The sequence below is a fragment of the Molossus molossus genome, unplaced genomic scaffold (genome assembly GCF_014108415.1).
Source record: "Molossus molossus isolate mMolMol1 unplaced genomic scaffold, mMolMol1.p scaffold_m16_p_20, whole genome shotgun sequence".
NCBI classification, from domain to species: Eukaryota; Metazoa; Chordata; class Mammalia; order Chiroptera; family Molossidae; genus Molossus; species Molossus molossus.
Genome location: NW_023425356.1, coordinates 27191418 through 27211961, shown reverse-complemented (window position 1 = coordinate 27211961; position 20544 = coordinate 27191418). Strand labels below are relative to the sequence as shown.

Below are 20544 nucleotides of genomic sequence, written 5' to 3'. Positions count from 1 at the left end.
TTTCAAAGTTTTTTGAGGCTGAAACATTACTAAGTTTTACAGGTTTGGAGGGTCGATTACATGATGGAGCACGTGGCTTCTTCCCTTCCTTAAATTTGCACATCAAAACACATTTAAGGTGCTCAGCACAATAAAGGGCATATTGAGTCAGGATCCTCCTTCATGAGAGGGTGGTTTTAGTTTAAAAATGCACAACTATGGAAAGGTTTTCTATACCCATGAAAAGTCTGTCAACATTGTATTGTTAGAGTCAATAAACTGTGTAAGATAATATGTAGTTTACAATACAATAATCTCAAAAGTACACAGTCATTCAAAACATTTATAAATTCACCAATTTTTTGAAGTATCAGAATATTAACAACAGTTACTTGTGTTAGAATTTTGACTGATTTTCGTTTCTATGTTGTATACCATTCTTTTTCTAATGTATTTTATATTGTAATTTAAGAAAATATTTTTAAATACATTTTTTAAAGCGAATTTCTTCCCAGGTTACCTACACATAAAATTAAGTATCTACATTTTCTTTTATTTTGTCTGTTCTATATGCTTACATCTCTCCCAGTTTGGGGACCCATCTTATTTTTTTTATTTATTTATTTATTTATCCTCACCCAAGAATATTTTTTCATTGATTTTTAGACAGAATGCAAGGGAAGTGGGGGGGGGGACAGAGAGAGAGAAACTTCAGTGTGAGAGAGACACATCGATTGGTTGCCTCCCACATGGCACTGGCCAGGGATTGAACCTACAGCCCAGGTACATGCTCTTGACCAGGATCAAACCTGCGACAAGACTGGTTTGCCAGACTCTAACTGCTGAGCCAGACTAGCCAGGGCTCATTTATTTCTTGCTTATTCCATCTCAGGAGCTTCTACATCTGTTCAAGGAGACAGTCCCAGGACACCCAGGCAGTTCTGAAAGAGATCAGCTTCTTTGGGAGTTGAGTTTTGCCCCAAATGCAGGCACAGGCAAAGCTTTGGCTCAGAAAACCAGTTCAGGGTCCCACGGAAGGGACTAGACATCCACAGGTGAAACACCAATGCCCATCTGGCGCAGGTGGGCCAACCAGGCCTGTGAGGCCCCAAAGGAGAAAATCGGAGGCCTGCTGGTTTCCAGCTCCAAACCTTCAAAAAGGCCTGAGCAATAATGCTGTAGAGGAAGGGGGAAAGGTGACAAAGAGGAGGCAGCACAGGAAGGGATTGTCCAGAAAGATTCATGAGGTCTCTGCCAGAGAAGTAAGGCCCAGCAGAAGGCAGAAGGCCAGCACCCTGACCGCTTGTCTCACGGAGACCCTCCCAAACCTGCAGTCTGGAGTAGACTCTTAGTAGTTCTTTCCAGACTTTGTTCTTCACTAAAGATCCTAAGATGTTTTTTAATTCTCACCTGAGGACGTTTTTCATTGATTTCACAGAGTGGTGGGGGCAGAGAAAGAACCATTGACGTGAGAGAGAAATACCAATCAGTTGCCTCCCATATGTGCCCGACCGGGGACTGAACCCACAACCTAGGTATGTGACCTGACAGGGAATTGAACCCACAACCTTTCGATGCATGGAACGACACTCAAACCCACTGAGCCGCACCAGCCAGGGCTTCACAAAAGACCTTTATGAGTAATAAGCATATATTTTTTTCCAGCTCTGCGAGGAAGTTGAGCCAAGTATTATCCCTGACGAAGATAATGAGTTTCAGAGAAGTTTGCTATTTATATGGCTGATAACTGGAGGAGGTGGACCTCAAGCTCTGCTCGGTTGACTCCAAATCCTGGATCCTTTCCTGTGCCCAATGCTGATTTCATGACCCTGAATAAGCCACAGGTGTTTACATATTCCTAAAAATGGGCGTTGACCCAGTAGTTCAAAAGACTCTTCTCCTCGCTGACGTCTCAAGGGCTGTTTTTGTACTCCAGGCCCCTGGGATTGGGTGCTCCGCAGAGCTTGGGGCCAGGGCTGAGGAAGCAGTCACTGGCTTCCAGCCTGTCACCTGCCACAAGCTCTTTAGAGGCTTTGGGATAAGCAGTGGGATTTCTTTGTTTTACCTGCATCCTCAGGAACTGTTTATACAGTTTGCGGCCTGGTTTCCAACATGCCTCCCACCTCTACCCCCGTCCCATTAGCGTTTAGGGAAGAAAAAAGCATTTGGATTTTCCTCACACGGCATTGCTTCCAATTTGGGGGTTTATATTGATGAGTAGATGTTTTTCGGAAAAAGAATTCACAAAAGCCAATGGAATTATAGAACAATTAAACAGGGTGACCTGGATTTAAAAAACATTTTTAATTCCAAATTGTAGTTGACATTTGATATTATTAGTTTCAAGTATACAGCATAGAGGTTAGACAGTTATAAAACTTATGAAGTGATCTCACTAGTAAGTCTAGCACCCAGCTGGCACCATACATCATTATTACAATACTACTGACTGTATTTTCTATACTGTAAATTTATATCACCATGATTATTTTGCAAATGCCAATTTGTACTTCTTAATTCCTTCACCTTGGTCGCTCAGTGACCCAACCCCCTCCCATTTGGCAGCCATCAGTTTGTTCTCTGTATCTATGAGTTTGTTTCTTTTGTGTTTTAGATTCCACATGCAAGCGAAATCATATGGTATATGGGTGAGTTATATTCCATTATATATATGTTTTGCATGTTCTGTATCCAGTCAACTATCGATGGACACTGTTGTAAATAATACTGCAGTGAATATAAGGATGCATATATCTTTTCAAATTATTGTTATGGATTTCTTTGGATAAATACCCAGAAGTGGAATTGCTGGCTCATAAGGTAGTTCTTTTTTAAATGTTTTGAAGAATCTCCGCTCTGTTTTCCAAAGTGGCTGCACAAATTTGTAATCTGCCAACAATGGGTGAGGGTTCCCCTTTGTCCACATTTTTGCCAGCACTTGTTTGTTTATTTATTGATGATTGACAGGTATGATCAATCATCATACCTGATGATCTAACAGGTATGCAGTGATGTCTTATTGTGGTTTTAACTTGCATTTCTCTGATTATTAGTGATATTGAGCATCTTTTCATATGTCTAATGGCCATCTGTATGCCCTGTTTGGGAAATGTCTATTCAGATCCTCTGCCAATTTTTAAACTGTATTGTTTGGTTTTTGTGTATGTTAAATTGTGACTTCTTTATATATTTTAAATATTAACTCCATATTGGATGTATCGTTGGTGAATATCTTCTCCTGTGTAGTTGGTTGTCTTTTCATTTTGTTTATTTATTATTATTATTTTGCTGTGAAAAAGTCTTTAGTTTGACATAGTCTCTTTTTGTTTTGAATCTTTAATCTATTTTGAGTTTAAATCTTTAATCTATTTTGAGTTTATTCTTCTATATAGTATAAGAAGGTGGTCTGGTTTTATTTTTATTTTTTTGCATGTATCTGTCCAGTTTTTCCAAAATTATTTATTGAAGAGACTGAGTTTATCCCATGGCATATTCTTGCCTCATTTGTTATAGATTAACTGACCATGTAGGCATGGGTTTATTTCTGGGCTCTGTTCTGTTCATTGATCTATGTTTTTGTTTTTGTGTCAGTAGCATGCTGTTTTGATTACTATATCCTTGCAATATTATTTGATATCAGGTAACATTATGCCTCCAACTTTGTTCTTTTTTTCTCAAAATTAGTGTACAGTGTGACCTGGATTAAAATCACAAAATTGTGTAATTCTATAGGTTCTTCATTATTTTTCTGACATTATGCTCTAATTCATGGCCATTAAAATATCAATGTCGTGTCTTCTGAGATGGCAGGTATGAGCTAATAATAGAATGTATAGAAGAGTTCTTTATGACCATGGAATAACCTAATATGAACTAATGCTGTTGTCCTGACCACATTATAGTGTGGAATGAGTAAGTGTGTCTGAGGGAGGAAGTGGCAATGATGAGCAGTAAGGTGAATTGGAGGTGACAGCATACAGAAGAGCCTCAGAGCTAAGTTAGCCCATTTCTGTTCCCCAGTCCCTGCCATCACCACCTTCACACACGGCACCTGCATCCTCATCATGCCCACAGTCAAAGGCTTCAACCTGCTCACATTCAGCCAGTGCCTCTTCTGTCCCATTGCACAGGGCTACCTGAATAAACACAGGTTGGTTTTCTTCTGCCACTGGTGGATATAACATGCCTGCAGGTGTATGCTTGGCTGCTCCACAGCCCAGCTCCCGGCACAACACAGCCACATCCTTCATGTCCCAGCCATCATCACACACAGTGCCCCAGTGACCATCCTGTTCCACCTCCACTCGCCCTTCACAGCGGTGACGACCATTCACCAAGCGGACTTTGAATGGGGCCTCTGAAAACAGAAGAGGTCAGAGAGCATGCACAAATGTACTCTTAATTTGAAAAAAGAAAGAAAGAAATGTACTCTTATGGTAGCTCCCCGGGTTCAGAGAAAGTGTTTGACGGTGGTTATGGTGTGTGGTATGGGGTTAGGGGCTTGCTGGAGTAGGGAACCACAAAGTTCTGGCTCTGTCCTACTTCATTATCATCTCTTAGAATCATCCGCTCCCACTCAAAGACACCTGGAAAAGTCTTTGCTTTCTGATAATAAAGAAATATGGGGACATACAGATTCATGGCTTGATGCTCATGAGCTCGAAAAGATCTTAGAAAAAGAAAAGTATAGAACTAGTTCTTTCCTAGAAATGGAGACTGAGATTGAGTTACTCATTTTCCTTTTGAAAACTGCACCTGGCCCTGTAGATCACTTCATTAATCTCAGGTTCACTGTCTTTGCAGAGGTAGAGGGGATGAACGCATTACACAGACCTGTTCATCTCTCATCTCTACCTGTTTGTTTGTTGTTGGTCTGTTTGTTTTGAGCTGGACTCATTTTTTAAAAGACTCTTTTCTCTAGGATCTCTAGCAGAAAGCTGCCATCAGTGGTCAGCTTTGTCTGTCTGAGAATTAAGCTAATGAAGAAATTCAGAGTAAAGAGGGTAGGCAAAGACAGATCTCTTGGATCCAGTCACACATTAAGCCATGTGCATTTCTGACTCTTCTTACCAATTTTACTTATTTTTGGGCCCAAGCCAGTTTGTATTGAATTTCTGTCATTTGTAAACAAAATGATCTACTTACACAGTCAATTACCAAGTTCATGGCAAAACCCCTACAAAAATGTAAACTTAGAATAATTATAGGTAATAATATGAATATGATTCTCAAAAATAATAGATTGAAGTCCCAGTTTGGCTCAGTGGTTGAGCGTCAACCCATGCACCAAGAGGTCGCCGGTTTGATTCCCGTCAGGACACATGCCCAGGTTGTGGGCCCAATCCCCAGTGGGGGGCATGCAGAAGGCAGCCAATTGATGTTTTCTCTCATTGATGTTTCTGTCTCTCTCTCCCTCTCACTTCCTCTCTCTCTAAAAAATCAATAAAGGGCCCTGGCCAGTTTGGCTCAGCGGTTAGAGCGTCGGCCTGCGGTCCTGAGAGACCCGGGTTCGGTTCCCGCTAAGGGCACGTACCTCGGTTGCAGTTTGTCCCCGGCCCTGGTCGGTCGTGCGGGTGGCAGCCACTCGATGTGTTCCTTTCACATTGATGTTTCTCTCTCTCTGTTCCTCTCTCTCCCTCCCACTCTACCTGAACAAAAAATGGAAAAATGTCCTCGGGTGAGGATAAAAAAAAAAACAACAGTCAATAAAGGAAAAATAAAATTAAAAAACAAATAATAGATTGAAAAGATCAAACATATGTAAGAATCTATAGAGACAGGATAAATCAAGCAACTAGCTTAATTTAATAGAAAAATACTGAACTTAGTATATCTTAAACATAAAATTCATATTCTTTTCAAATTACATATATAGCATTTATAAAAATGCTAACTGTGTGTTGTTAGGTTATAAATAAATTTTTACTTCCCCCACAAACCCCCCCTCCTCTGAGGCTTGTCAGCCTGTACCCCACCTCCATGTCTCTGGGTTAATTTTGTTCAGCAGTTTGTTTAGTTCATTATATTCCACAAATAAGTGCGATCATGTGATATTTGTCTTTCTCTGCATGACCAATGAACATAGACAACAAAGCTGGGGATGGGGCGGGAGGGAAGGGGAGGAGGATATCAATGAAAGAAAAATGAGAAACATCTGTAACAAAAACAAATTAATAAATAAAAAATAAAAAATTAAATTTCAGTAAGTTTCCAACAGAATATGCAGGCCATATTTTTTTATAAAGTTTAACCACAAGTATAATAAAAAAAAAAAATCTATAAGAATTTCATAAAATATGCCCGGCCAATGTGGCTTAGTGGTTGAGCATCGACCCATGTACCAAGAGGTTGCTGGTTAAGTTCCCAGTCATGGCACATGCCCAGGGTGTGGGCCAAATCCCAAGAAGGGGGCATGCAGGAGGCAGCCAGTCAATGTTCTCTCATCGATGTTTCTATCTTTCTCTCCCTTCCTATCTGTGTAAACAGTCAATAAAAACATTAAAAAATAAATAAATAAAATAAATGCATTTACTAGAAAACAAAGATGAAAAATTCATATGTGCTTAAGAAATTAAAGAACAACATAAAATAAATGTAAAGCAAAAAGAAAACTTGATGAAGATAACAGAGAAATAAATGGATCAGAAAACCAAAACCAAATATATTTGAATACTAAAACTAACCGTGGCTGTTTAAAAGGGGCAATAAAATAGACAAGTCTCTGGCAAATCTTATTAGTAAATTCTAAGAGATCACACCAAAAATATTAGAAATGTGAAGAGAGCATAATCACAAATATGAAAGCTATTTAAAAATTAGATAATAATACTATGGTGAACATTATGTGACAAATTTGAAAAATCTAGATAAAATGTCCCAATTTTTGAGTGAAAGCATTCAAATTATTTTTTTAAAGGGCTGAAAATTGAAGAAGACTAAGAAAAAAGGATTTGATAATGAAGGTAAAAAATAGCAGGTTCAGAAAGTTGTTTGGACTAGTTTCAATGACTTTTAAGTAGTAAATAACTCCAATATTGTCTTAAACTGCAACAAAGCACAGCGAACATGAAAATCTTCTTAAATAATTCCTATGATGCTAACCTGTCCTTGAAACCAAAACTAGATGAGTATAGCTCAAGAAAAGAAACATAAATAAGGATGCAAAATGATGAAATAAAATATTACCAGGTTGTATGTCTTACTACTTGTGATGACATGATGACTAAGAATTTACAGCAGGAATTCAATAATTACTCCCTATTAGGAAACCTATTAATATACTTCACAATAATAAAATTTTAAAATCTTATAACTATCATGATATATTAACATAGTAGTAAAGAGCAAAGTTTCATGATCCCTGTAGCCCTAGCCTAAAGCTCCATTTTTGTGTGTGACCCATTAGCTGAGTGATCTCAGACAAGTGACTTAGTCTAAATTATATTTATTAGTAAAATGAGAGTTGTTATGGAGATCAAATGAGACAATCCTAGAAAGTTTTGAATTCCAGAATCTGGTTTGTTCATGGATTTTCTACTTTTTCCTTAAGTATTTACAGAGCTTAATTGTATCTCCTAACCCATTGTGAGCTCTGAGTGTGCAAGGATCTTTCTCTATTTTTCTCAGTGGTATCTCCTTCCTCCCTCAGGGGCATATCCATGCCTCTCACCTCACATTCAATGCTAACTTATTCCAGTAAAGTGCTCTTCAAATAGTGTCTATTTCATACATATCTGATGATGTACAGTAAAAGGGAAACAGGAAGGGGAAGTGGTAGACCAGTGATGCTGTTGTCAAAACCAATGCAAAAGAAAGCCTGGGAGAATAGATGGACTCTAGCTGAATTCTGATTCCTTGAGGGATAGGAATATGCAAGGACACACAAGCCACTGCTTGACATAATTGCAACTGGTCCTCTGGAAGAAGACATTGGACACATCTTACCTGTGACGTTGAGTGCCACCACCTCACTGCGCTGGGCCACCAGACCATTGTCGGCCTCACAGAAGTAGTTCCCAGAACGATTTGTAGTCAGAGAGAGGGTGAAGGACACTCCTCCTCCAGAAGACACTGAGATGTTTCCCAGGGAGACATTTTCATGGTAAAACGAGTATAGAACAGGGGGAGATGCTCTCTTGTCTTCACAATGAAGCTCCACTATGTCCCCAATATAGGTGTGGGCCCCAGGAGCACTGATGTTGAGGACAGGCTGTGACACTGGAACTGATAGAAGTAGGAGGGTCCATCACAGAGAGTCTCTTCTGCTGGTATAAACGTCTAACCCACTCTATCCTCACCCAGGTGTTCTCACATTTTCTCTCCAGCCCCATGGATTCTTTCCCGCTGTCATACCTCCCAATCTATGCAGAGATTGTTCCAGAAGGGCTTTGATGACCTCTGGTGAGCAATTCTGGGAAATATGCCTCTGGTCCTGTCATGTTACCTGCCTTGTTTCTCCCATTTTCATCCTTCTTTAGCTCCTCTGCTAATGTTGCTGCTACAACCACCACCACCATCATTGCAATGACAATCCTACCATGTTCTCCACCTCTTCGTGGCCCTGTTCCTTGTCATCCTTGGAAAATCCTTACTGCAACGCAGGAAAACCTACTCCAGTTGGAGATTGTTGGCTAATTAAGAAAGTGCTACTTACTTCTCACGGTGATGTTGACCGCCTCGCTCTGGATGAGGTCATCGTCACTTTTAGCTGTACAGTAGTATCGCCCAGCATGGCTCTCCCCGATAACAAGGATGTCCAGCTCTGATCTCTGGGAACGCTGACTTTTACTTCCCAGGCTCTCCCCTGTGTCCTCTCTATGCCAGGAGAATGTGATCTCCCCTGTGCCTTCAGCCACAGAGCAGACAAGGACCAGCCTGTTTCCTTCAAAGGCCTGCCCTCCCGGGGGCTGGGTCTCCAGGAGCACTCCAGACACAGGGATCCCTGGGTGAACACAAGACGACAAGTGAGGGCAGAGGCCAGCACCACCTGCTGAGCTTTGTGGCAGATGGAGTTGTTGGAATCCACGTTTAGGCAGAGCAGTGTTTTTAGTGGGGAGGAAGCATGCTGGGGGCCCTTAGGCAAGAGCACCCTGTACCTTAATGTTCTAAAAATCGGGCCTCTCACTTTCTACACACTTATTAGCCCACTCTAGTGTCCACAGCCTAAAGTGATCGTGCTCCCTTCTGATCTCCAGATGCACTTGGGACGAAGGAGGGATGGGAAACACTCAGGCTGTGGAGTCCTCACCCAGCTCTGCCACATGATCTTGATAGGTCTGTTAATCTCTCTGATCCTCGGTTTTCTTAACAATAAAGCATGGATAATCGTACCAACTTCATAGAGTTCTTATAAAGAAAGAACAATATACATGTGTAAAGCAACTACTACACTGCAGATATCCAACAATTGGTAGCTATCATACTACTTTCCACTGACGTTTGAGATAGGAAGTGTAACAAGGTGGATAAAGGGCATATACTGGCACTGGAGTGCCTAGGTTCAAACTCCAGCTGTGCTACTTACGTGCTGGGGCCCCTTGGGCAGGTCATTTAACAGCTCTGTGCTTTCAGTGATCTCGTGTATAAATGGGGATAAAGTAGTACCTACTTACAGAGATTATTCACACTTCAGTACTGCACAGGGTTTCTGGGAGCACTAAATATAAAACTGCTCTAAGCAATGCCTTGTACCTGATCAATTTCCATTCGTTTTCTCCTCTCCAGATACTTCTGAGTCTCAGAGGGGTTCTTCTTGAACTGAGGACAGCAACCCAGCCCCAGCTGCTGAGGACAGCAGCCCAGCCCAGCTCCTTGGGAAAAAATGGCCTTTCTGGCTTCCCAGCTCAGCAAAGGTGAGCTCTGTTTTACTTAGTGACAGCTTTTGTCTTTTACACATTCTGCTGGTTTCATGTCTGTAACAAAGGTTTGAATTCATTTTTTCCAGCCCCTGATACTTACTCTGCACTTCTACATGGGATTGAAGACTCCGCCTTGAGACACTGCGGGTGGCTGTCATTGCCTCACACGAGTAATATCCTGAGTCTTCTTTCCATAATGCCGAGATCCCAAACTCTGATGAGCTCCAGCCTGACTTCAGGGCATGGCCATCCCTGAAGAAGGAGTACCGAAGCTGGGTCCTTGACCTATCTGGAGCGAGTCGGGTATCACAAGATAGGGTCACTGAATTCCCCTCCGTGGGCAGCAAGGGTCTGACTGTCAGACGAGGTGCTGGAAACAGCTCTGAAGGGAAGAATTAAGCAGAAACCCCCCAGTCAGTGAGGTGTAGAGTTCCTGTTGAGAAGTGCCTTGTCTTCTCAGCCCCAGTGAGCAGGACACAGAGCCCCAGACTCAAAGACATGCAGTCACCCCAAATTTTGCCTCCCTGGGTGGTCTCCTCTGCCCTCTACCCTGGTCTTCCCACACAAGCCCTACTTTTTCCAACTCTTTTCCAGTTGAATAGTGAGACCCTCACCTTGAACAGTAAGCCGTACAGATGTTGTTTCTTCTGTCGTATCCACAAATAAGAACCATGTCCTATCTGCCTTACAGTAATAGGAGCCGCTGTCACTGGATCTTGCATTTGAAATGGTGTAGCTTGAGGCACTGTGGTAAGTGGCTATCCGATGTCCATTCTTGTAGTACATCAGTCTTTTTATTTTACTATTGTTTTCTCCAGAGCACGCCACAACCACCCGGTCTCCTTCATAGGCATGGCGTGGCATCTCGATGCTTAGCCAATCTGCAAAAGATGCACCAATACTTGTACCAGTGCCGTCCACCCTGTGCCAGCACTCTAACATCTGTTCATAAGGGGAAAGATAGTACACACACATACACAAGAAGCTGGGCAGCCACAGATTCCTTGGAAAAAAGTGGCCTTTCTGGCCTCCCTGCTCAGCAAAGGTGAGCTCTATTTCACTTGGTGACAGCTTTTGTCTTTTACACATTCTGCTGGTTTTATGTCTGTAACAAAGGTTTGAATTCATTTTTTTTTTTTCAGGTGCCAACAATTTTCTGGACTAAATATGGATTTAAAACAAATTGCATTTACATGTCCTTATATCCATTCAAGATAACCTCATGCCCCTGTAACAGTCGTGATTAACTTCCTCTGCATCTCTTATTCCTTAGAGACTCAGCCCAACAGTACAATTCAAAGACCTTCGCTTTGTCATTCTCCCTAAATGAAACAATCTGGGCCACTGAGACAATAGCCCAGGGATCTACAATTTCAATATTTAGAATTTTCTACTTGTATTTTTTTTTTCCAGAGGCTTCTGGGAATCTGCTTGTTTAGGTTATTGCCTCCCCTTGAAAGGTAGTCATCATCAGAGAGCTAATGAGTAAGTTCGATCTGCCCCAGCAGGGGGAAAAAAAACAACAACAAAAAACCTTTAGAATGGAAAGGAGTTGGTAGACTGTTCTTTGAAAGTTGGTGCAGAGGAAAGAAGAGCTGGCCCGGCACCCCTGGGCATTTTGGGGGAAACTTTTTAGATGGTAACTGAGTTAGACATTCAGGTTCTAATATCAATTTGGAATTGTAATATACTGGGTTAGATTTCAGAGAAAACGTTTGTTCTCATAAGAAGCCTAATCTCAGGCATGAATCCTAGACCATACACCCTTAATGTAAGAAAAGGCAGTGTCAGATACGGAGGAACCAAATGGAGAAAGAAAGAAAGCATGAGAGTGTTTATTTAGGCTGCGTGCCGAATTTATTCCTCTAGCCATGAATTTATGGCAGAGAAAAGAAGCACCCACTCTCAGGGTCTTGTCTCAGAACACAGACCATCTTCTGATGACGTCTAGACCGAGTCTTCAAAGTGAAATCCATAGGAGTTGTGGAGAAAACATTTAGAACTTCTGTATTCTATTAAACACTTCTTAACCTTTACATTTTTTGTTTTTGTATATATTTTTAAATATTGTAATATAGGAATCAATATCATATGTTGGAGGTACAGGCTAAAATTTTTGTTCTCTATAGAGCAAAGTGATCAAATAAGTTTAGAAACAATGGCTCTGTATCTTTTAGCCACTTTGAAAGTCACACTATGAGAGTAGGAGGTTTGGATGAATGGCGGGGCGTAAGTATTGTTAAAGAGACAGAAGACAAGCCTTCATGGAGACCCAAAGTTTTATTTCTCTAGATTGAAACTGGGTAAGGTTTTCAGTGGAGAGTATAGAGATAATATCAATTTGATTAAATAAATATTTAAGAAGTAAGATTTATGTGACCAATTTGGCAATAATGACAGGGCTAGAAATAACAGAAGAAATATAATGACTTCTGATTATACTGAGCCTGGAAAAAAGAATTTGATTGTAATACATCTAAGTAAATGGCTTTAACTTTGACATTTTACCTATTCCCTAGAAGAAGGTACAAATGTACATGTACAAATATTTTGCCATAATTTCGAAAAGTTTACAGGATTATATGAGGCTGATCCTGAGACCCTCTAATGTATTAATAATATACTTGCTTAAAATTACATCAGATATCATGCAATTTATATTGTCAGACATAAAAGTATCAAATATGTCTGGCTGGTGTGGCTCAGCGGTTGAGCATCAACCCATGCACCAGGAGGTCACCGGTTCGATTCCCGGTCAGGACACATGCCCAGGAGGTGGCCAATTGATGTTCTCTCTCATCAATGTTTCTGTCTCTCTCCCTCTCCCTTCCTCTCTCTTTCAAATCAATAAAGAAGAAAATTTTTTTTAAAGTATCAGATATATAAGTATTACCTCTCCGCCCTGTAATAGAATAATTGCTTTCTCAAATAAATGATTAATGAAGAAAATATAACTTCCAGTCTAATATAAAACAAAGTTTTTCTCTTTATTTTATTACATTAGAACTTTTTTATTTTATTTATTTTTTTAATCCTCACTCTAGGACAGTTTTTGCATTTATCTTCAGATAGAGCAGGAGGGAGGGGGGAGAGAGAGAGAGAGAGAGAAACATCAATGTGAGAGAAACACATCAAATGGTTGCCACCCACACAACCCCAACCGGGGTGGGGACAAACTGCAACCGAGGTACATGCCCTTAGCGGGAACCAAACCCAGGACTCTCTGGTCCGTAGGCCGATGCTCTAACCACTGACCCAAACCAGTCAGGGCTATTTTATTATTTTTTTGTTGTTGTTAATCTTCACCCAAGGATATTTTTCCATTGATTTTTTTTTTAGATAGAGTGGAAGGGAAGGTGGGAGAGAGAGAGAGAGAGAAAGAGCGAGAGAGAGACATCGATGTGAGAGAGACACATTGATTGGTTGCCTCCCACACAAACCCAATCAAACCTGTAACCCAAGTACGTGTCCTTGACCTGGAATCAAACCGGCAACTCTGTTGTCTGCAGGCCAATACTCTAACTGTTGAGCCATACTGGCCAAGGCAAGAACTTTAATAATAAGTTTTTTTTAAAAAAGAAAAACAATTTATGCATGGGTCGTTTGCAATTCAAGTATAATGTCAAGGGATATTCTTGTTGAATGTAGAACATCTCCTTATTCCTCTGGTTACCTCTCTGTTATAGGAAATGTGTTTTCTGTCATTACCACCATTGTTTCTGGTGAGGGCTTTTGAGTTTCTGTGGCCAGAACAAGGAGAATGTTTTCCCAAGAGCACATTGCATGGTTTGCTTTCTCTTCACAGTTAACTTATTTTCTGTTCCAGGGCCTCATAGTAAAGAGAAAATAACTTATTGCCTTGAGAGGGTCAATGTAGGCAGGTGGCTAAGCAGAGAAGAGTGTGACATTGGAGCATTTGTACCATGACAAGGACTAGGGTAAAGCCCTGGCCTCTCACTCTCTGCTCTCTGGTTCTGGACATGATCCCTGCAACCTTCAGCTGAGAGGCTGGAACAGGCAGTATGTTCCTTGCCTGGAAGAGTACGTATGATTCCCGGAGACCTCAAAGAACAAAGAAAAGAATAACTCACCTGACCGGATGCCGACAGGAACTGTGAGGGAATAGAATCAGAGAGATTAGCACTCGACCAGAATTTGTACATTTTCAGAAAAAGGTGTAAACTCTATAAGTACTTTCTCATTCTCTTTCCCCTTCTTCTCTTCTATATCTTTTCCCCTCTACCCTGATATTTTATTCCCTTCTATCCCCCCTCCCTCATTCCTTTTACTGCTTTTCCTTTCATTTTCCCGTTTTCTTCCCTCACCCACAAACAACGCTCCCACAGAATGCAGTACTCATTTTTTAAGGCCCTAGCAATTTATAAACATAGTTCATCTCCCTTACCAAATGTCTGTGATTTTGCAGGTAAATTCTCAGAAGTTTCATGATTTATTTATTCTTCTTCCACCTTATCTTTTTAGATTTCTTAACATGGATTATTTTATTTGAGAAATAGTGCCTGCCTGGTGGCAACACAGAAGCCAGGACAGGACAGGGAGGAAATAGAGGTGTCCTCTCATACATCATGGATACTGTTTCTCCCTCCTTCTTTATTCCAGATCTAGTTCCATATTTGTATACATCTCCTAGAGTCATATTTATCGGTGAAAGCCACAGTTAGCAGGACTTGAAACCCTCTCTAAAATTTAAGTCTAGACAAGTAAGAGTTCAGACAAAAAGGTAGTATCTTTGAGTGAAAGTGAGTTGAAGCAGAGTAATATCTAAATGGGCTAAAAATCGAGTTTACCTAACAGAACATTTGTTGGATATCTTTTAAAGAAATTTTCTGATTTCCCCAGAGATCAAAGCATTAATCAATGTTAAACAAAGGAAGAAGGCATCAATATTTGGAAAAAAAGATTCATAGTCTTTTTGGTTTTCCTGGGAACCTTGCTCTGCTCAGTAGCCATTTACATAATACTTGTTGATCCTGAGTTAGAGGCCGAGGCCCATTCCTGCTCATCCTAGCAGAGGGCTTTGTGCTCTACAAGAGGTCCTGAAATGCCCAACTCAAATGGTTCTGCTCTGGTTCCACCCAAGTCTTGCTATAGCATTCTACCCACCGAGGACCAGAAGCAGTAGCCACAGCAACATGAGGTTGGAGGTGAGAAGGTCTCCCAGTGACAGTCAGGTGAAGCTCAGGTCCTAGAGCAGAGTCTATCCCCATAGAATGTGAAGCTGGGTTTGGGCACTGTGATGCATTGACAATTTTCTAACAATAGAAAACAGGAAGTAGGAGAGCTCTGTTTGCCAATCAGCATTCTCCCCACCCCTAGTCTCATGGGTGCTGAGAAAGTAAATGTTCTTAATAGAGTTGTTCAGAAGTGTGTATTGATCAGAAATGCTCCTTGAAATGTAAGGTCCCCTTAGAGACACTTTCTTACTTGTTTTGACTGCAGAAAACATTGATTAAGCTCTGGAACTGCTAAAATTTAAATCACTTTCTGTTCTCTTTCACAGGAAATTCCCCTTATACTTAGGATGCATGTTTTATTATGCAATTCCTAATATTGTAACACCATGCCAACACTGCATGGATGCTGTTTTATGGAAATCCACCAAGACCACATGAGGACACAAACAGAAATTTGTTATAAATGATGGTGGGAGTAGTATAATATTAGATGGCATTGTGTATGGTCCAAGGACTCAGGAGGATGAAATTTATTCCCAACCCAAGTCATTCCTGCCCGTGACATGTTCTAGACAGATACATGCAGAATAAAAGAAGCAATAAAACTAATCTATGGTGTTAACTTGGAGGCATTAGCTCCAAACTACTGTACAATGGCCTGGAGGGCCTTAACACACACATTACAGATAAGATATGTCTCCTAATACTTCAAAGTATAAGAATAAATATGGGAAGAGAGCCCTTATACCAAAGTGGAACTAGAATTCACCCTAGTGGTTAAAGGAAGGAACTTGAATGAAAAGAATTCCTTACAAAGATGTGAACAAGGTTAAAGTAACAAACTGAAAATAATGAGCCACCCATCAGCCACAGTGGAAAACTGTTAGAGACCCTAGTGCTGAAGAAGCAAAGGGAAAAAGGATGAAAAAGCCCATTGAAGGGGGGCATCCAAGATTGCAGCAGAGTAGGTGGAAGTTACACTTACCCCCTCCTATGACCAAATTGGAGTTACACTAAAATATAGATCAACCTAAATAATCAACTGAAAACTAGCTGAACAGAAGTCATATAACCAAGGATATAGAGAAGAAGCCACATCAAGACTGGTAGGAAGGTTGGAGATGTGAAAAGGTCTGGACCCACACCCATGGGTGGTGGCAAAATTCTGGAGGGCCATCTCAGCTGCAAATTTTCCACCTGAGGAGTGTGGGGTCTCAACCCCACACTGGGCTTCCCAGCCCAAAGCACCAGAGCCAGCAAGAGGCACCCACATGACATCTGACTGTGAAAATCAGTGGGATTCTGTCTGCCAAGGAGAGGTGAAACTTTGCTAGAGACACAGGTGCCCTCTTAAAGGGCCAACACACAAAATATCATACACAGACACTCACCTTGGGTTCCAGCAAAAGGAGGGAGGAGAAGACTAGAGTTGCATGAAAAAGACTGGAGTTGTAGCTCTGGGGAGAGAGCTAAAGAGACAGCCACCAGGATTCCTGTTCTAAGTCCTCTCCCACACCACTGAGGCCATGTTTCTTGGGTGGAGCACTCCCCTAATTATGGCATCAGCCTGGGAGAATGCAATACCCCCACACTCTGGACTCCCTGTCACCCTACCCTGCAGAGCTCACACCTGGCTGAGGAGTTAGCTGCCTGACTTGGAGTGTGGAGGTTCAGGAAGATTCAGGGGATGTCAATGACTGAGTTGGGTGGCTCTGAAGTGAGGGCCATTCCCCCAACTTTCCCATGAACCTGACTAGTGCCTTCCAATCCAGGAGACCTGCAAGCCAAAATTCTGGGCTCCTGGAGTCCCCATCTCTTGATTACTGTTCTATAAATGTCAATTAAATTCATTGGAAACAGTATGTCATTTAAGGTCTCCTTTTCCTTGTTGATTTTTTGTCTGGATGATCTATCCAATGATGCCCATGGGGTGTTTAAGTCCCCTATTGTGACTGTATTTCTGTCCATATCACCCTTAGACTTCATCAAGAATTTTTAAATATATTTAAGTGCTCCTATATTAGGTTTATATTAGGGTTATATCCTCTTGTTCTATCATTCCATTTAGTTTTATGTAGTAACCTTCTTTGCTTCTTGTTATGGTCTTTGTTTTGAAGTCTGTTTTGTCAGAAATATGTATTTCTACTCCTGCTTTTTTTTTTTATTTTCAATTGCATGGAATATTTTTTCCAATTGACACTTTCAGCCTGTGTCAGTTTTTAGTTCTGAAATGGGTCTCTTGTAGACAACATATATATGGGTCATGTTTTCTTATCCATTCAGCTACACTGTGTCTTTTGATTGGAGCATTTAATCAATTTACATTTAAGGTTATTATTGATATACTTAATGCCATTTTTTTTTACCCCTATGTTCCTTTCTCTATATATTTCTTCTTCTTAAAACAGACCCTTTAGCATTTCCTGCACTGCTGGTTTGGTGGTACTTAACTCCTTTAGCCTTCTTTCTCTGAGAAGCTATTTATTTTGTCTTTTGTTTTAAATGATAATCTTGCTGGATAAAGCAGTCTTGATTACAGGTTCTTGCTTTTCATTATTTTGAATACTTCATGCCAATCCCTTCTGGCCTGAAGTATTTCTGTTGAGAAATCTGCTGACAGCATTATTGGAGTTCCCTTGTAGGTAACTAAATGTCTCTCCTTTGCTGCCTTTAAGATTATCTCTTTGTCTTTAGCCTTGGCCATTTTAATTATGATGTGTCTTGGTGTTGGTCTCTCTGTGTTTCTTGAACTTGTGTAACTTTTCTTTCACCAGGTTAGGAAAGTTTTCTGTGATTATTTCTTCAAACAGGTTTTCTATCCCTTGCTCACTTTCTTCTTCTGGTACCCCTATGATGCAAATGTTTTTACATTTTATTTTGTCCCAGAGTTTCCATAAACTATCCTTGTTCTTTATAAGTCTTTTTGTTGCTCTGTTTGGGTCTTTTTATCGGCTTTGCCTTCCAAATCACTAATTTTATTCTCCAATCCATCCAGCCTACTTTTAATTTCTTCCAGTGTATTCTTTTTTTAATTAACTTATTTATTTTTGTTACAGATATTTCTCCTTTTTCCCCCATTGATTCCTCCCTCCCCCTCCATTCCAGTGTATTCTTGATGTCAGATATGCTATTCTTCATTTTTGACTGGCTCTTATTCAGAATTTCTATTGCTTTTTTCATGTTGTTGTAATTCTTATTAAGTTCCTTGTAGTTCTCACTAAGTTGTCCGAGAATCCTTGTAACCATTATTTTGAACTCTGTCTGAGAAATTGCTTGCTTCCATTTTGTTTAATTCTTTTTCTGGAGATTTTTACTTTTCATTTTGGGGTTGTCTCTTTGTTGCCCCATTTTAGCTGTCTCTTTTTGTTTGTTTCTATGCGTTAGAAAGAACTGCTACGACTCCCAGTCTTCATGGGGTTGCCTTATGTAGTAAGTGTCCTATGGAACACAGTGGTGATGTCTTCTTGATCTCTGGGAGCTGAATGATCTAGGAATGTCCCTTGTGTAGGTTATGTGAACCCTCTTGTTGTAACTGGGAGATGATTGTTGTTGGCCTGTTCATGGGTGGGATCAACTTTAACTCTGCAAAAATGAGTTTAGCAGGATGGGGCCAGCAGGATTTGGGAATACAAATAAATTGGCCCTTTGATTTGGGTGACACGGGCCCTCAGCCCTTGAAAGAGGAGCCAGCTGCTTACCTTCTAGCTCAGCCATGCCCTCCAGAGAACCCAAGGGGCTCCAAAGGGCTCCCACCAGATGTCCCCTTTATTCTGTGAGGATGCACCAGCAGGGATGTGTTGGTGGGGCTTGGAGGAAGAAAAAAAAGGCTGCCCTTTCTGCTTGGGGTGGTGCTGGCCTTTGAGAGGGAATAGCGAGCTGTTTCCCTCCTTCTGTCTCTGCAGTGTATGGCTAGAGGCCCTGGTGGAGTGCTCCAAGGATGTCACATCCAATGTCCAAGCTCTGATTTGCACCTCCTTCCCCCAGCAGATATGAGTTTAGCAGGGTGGGGCCAGCAGGATATGGAAATGCAAGTATAGTCCACCCTTGATTTGGGGTGGTGTGGATCCTCAGGCCTTCGAAGAGGAGGTAGCTTCTCTCCTTATAGCTCCACACCAGAGCTCCTGAAGGGAGGCTTCAAGTGGTCATACCAGATTTCATAGTACTGAGTTGTGACCCCTACCCCCTGCAAGTTTGCACCTGCCAGAAGGTGAAAGTGGGGCTTGGAGAAATAGATCAAGGCTGCCCCCTCCATTTGCATGGTGATGGCTCTTCAGAGAAGAGAGAGCTTGTTGCCCCTTCTGTCTCTGCAGCTCATTGCTAGAGGTGCTGATGCAGGCCTCTGAGTGGGTTGCTCCAAATATCCCAGTTCTGCTTTATACTTCCTTCCCACTGCGGGAGTACCCTTTGCAAGCACTGCCAGCAGATTTGGGAAATGCTAATCCAGGCAGCCCTTTGATGGGTGTTTTGCAAGCCCTGGGCCCTTTAGAAGGAAGCTAGGCATTACCTTCTAGCTCAGCAGTGCCCTGACAGAGCTCCTGAAGGGCAGCTCCAAGGGGGTCGCACCAAATTTCACAGTTCTGAGTTGTGACCCCTTTATCCTGAGAGGCTCCACCTGCTGGATGGTGCAGATTGGGTTTGGAGGATAGATCAAGGCTGCCCCATCTGCTTAAAGTGGTGCTGGCTCTTGGGAGGGGAGAGAGCTTGTTGCCCCCTTCTATCTCTGCAACTCACTGTCAGAGACCCTGATGAAGGTCTCCAAAGGAGGTGGCTCCAAATGTTCCTGCTCTGAATTGCACTTCTTTTCCCCTTTGGGACTGTGTTTTAAAGGCATTGCCCGCAAATTTGGGGAATGCAAATCTAGGCAGCCCTTTATTGGGGGTGGCAGTGGGTCTTCAGCCAGGTAGTTAGCCTCTTGCTTTCTAGCTTGGCAGTACCCCACCAGGGATTCTGAAGGGAGGTATGCAAGTGCATGCCTCCCCTAGCTCCACAGCTGGCTGCTGGCTGAGGCCCTGACCAGGGTGCATTCCATTGGGGATGGCACCTGCCTAAATCATGGGAGTGGGGGAGATTGACGCCTATTCCCAAACACAGTTCAATATTTGTCTGAGACTGTCTGTAGTTTCTCCAGTAAAACAAGCAAACAAAATCACCTCAGGTCCCTTTTGGGTACAGCCAAAAGTCCTTTATGCCAGACTCAAGCTAAGCAAGGTGGAGTCACCAGTATTTGGGGAACAGGGTTAGTGCACGTTCTCCAGCAGGTGCTGTAAGAATAAAAGTACTGGACCCTGGGAGATGGCATCTGAGGGCAATGTGGGATGTTGGCTCAGGACTGGGACCTCAGAAGCCTACCTTCCTGATCTCTGGTGCTATGCCACCCAGATCTTCTCCTTAGGGCTTTCATATGCCCTGAGTCTCCTTCCCTCTACCAGAGCCCCAGGTGAGTGCCTAAGAGCCAAGTCCCTGCATGTTAGCCCGTAGGGAGATCACCTGGGATTCAAGCAGACTCCCTCCTC

The 20544-nt window shown here is 41.8% G+C and overlaps 1 protein-coding gene across 1 annotated transcript; it reads right to left on the bottom strand.

The window, feature by feature from the left end:
* Nucleotides 1-3637: 3637 nt before the first annotated feature.
* Nucleotides 3638-15053, bottom strand: LOC118637614 (Fc receptor-like protein 2). The gene is made up of 7 exons (XM_036273179.1): nucleotides 14961-15053; nucleotides 13928-13948; nucleotides 10451-10717; nucleotides 9937-10218; nucleotides 8633-8920; nucleotides 7924-8202; nucleotides 3638-4336 (listed from the first exon to the last, which is right to left on the bottom strand). Exons 1-7 carry the CDS (start codon nucleotides 14989-14991, stop codon nucleotides 3978-3980), a joined length of 1527 nt encoding a protein of 508 aa, XP_036129072.1. The 5' UTR covers nucleotides 14992-15053; the 3' UTR covers nucleotides 3638-3977.
* Nucleotides 15054-20544: the final 5491 nt, after the last annotated feature.

What these genes read in the sequence shown, in the direction of transcription:
- LOC118637614 (XM_036273179.1), bottom strand. Translation starts at nt 14,991, where the DNA reads ATGTTGCTGTGGCTACTGCTTCTGGTCCTCG. An exon ending in GCTACTGCTTCTGGTCCTCG is followed by an intron (nt 13,949 to 14,960) that starts GTGGGTAGAATG and finishes ATTCCCTCACAG; the next exon opens with TTCCTGTCGGCATCCGGTCA. An exon ending in GGTGGCACTCAACGTCACAG is followed by an intron (nt 4,337 to 7,923) that starts GTAAGATGTGTC and finishes TTCTGTTTTCAG; the next exon opens with AGGCCCCATTCAAAGTCCGC.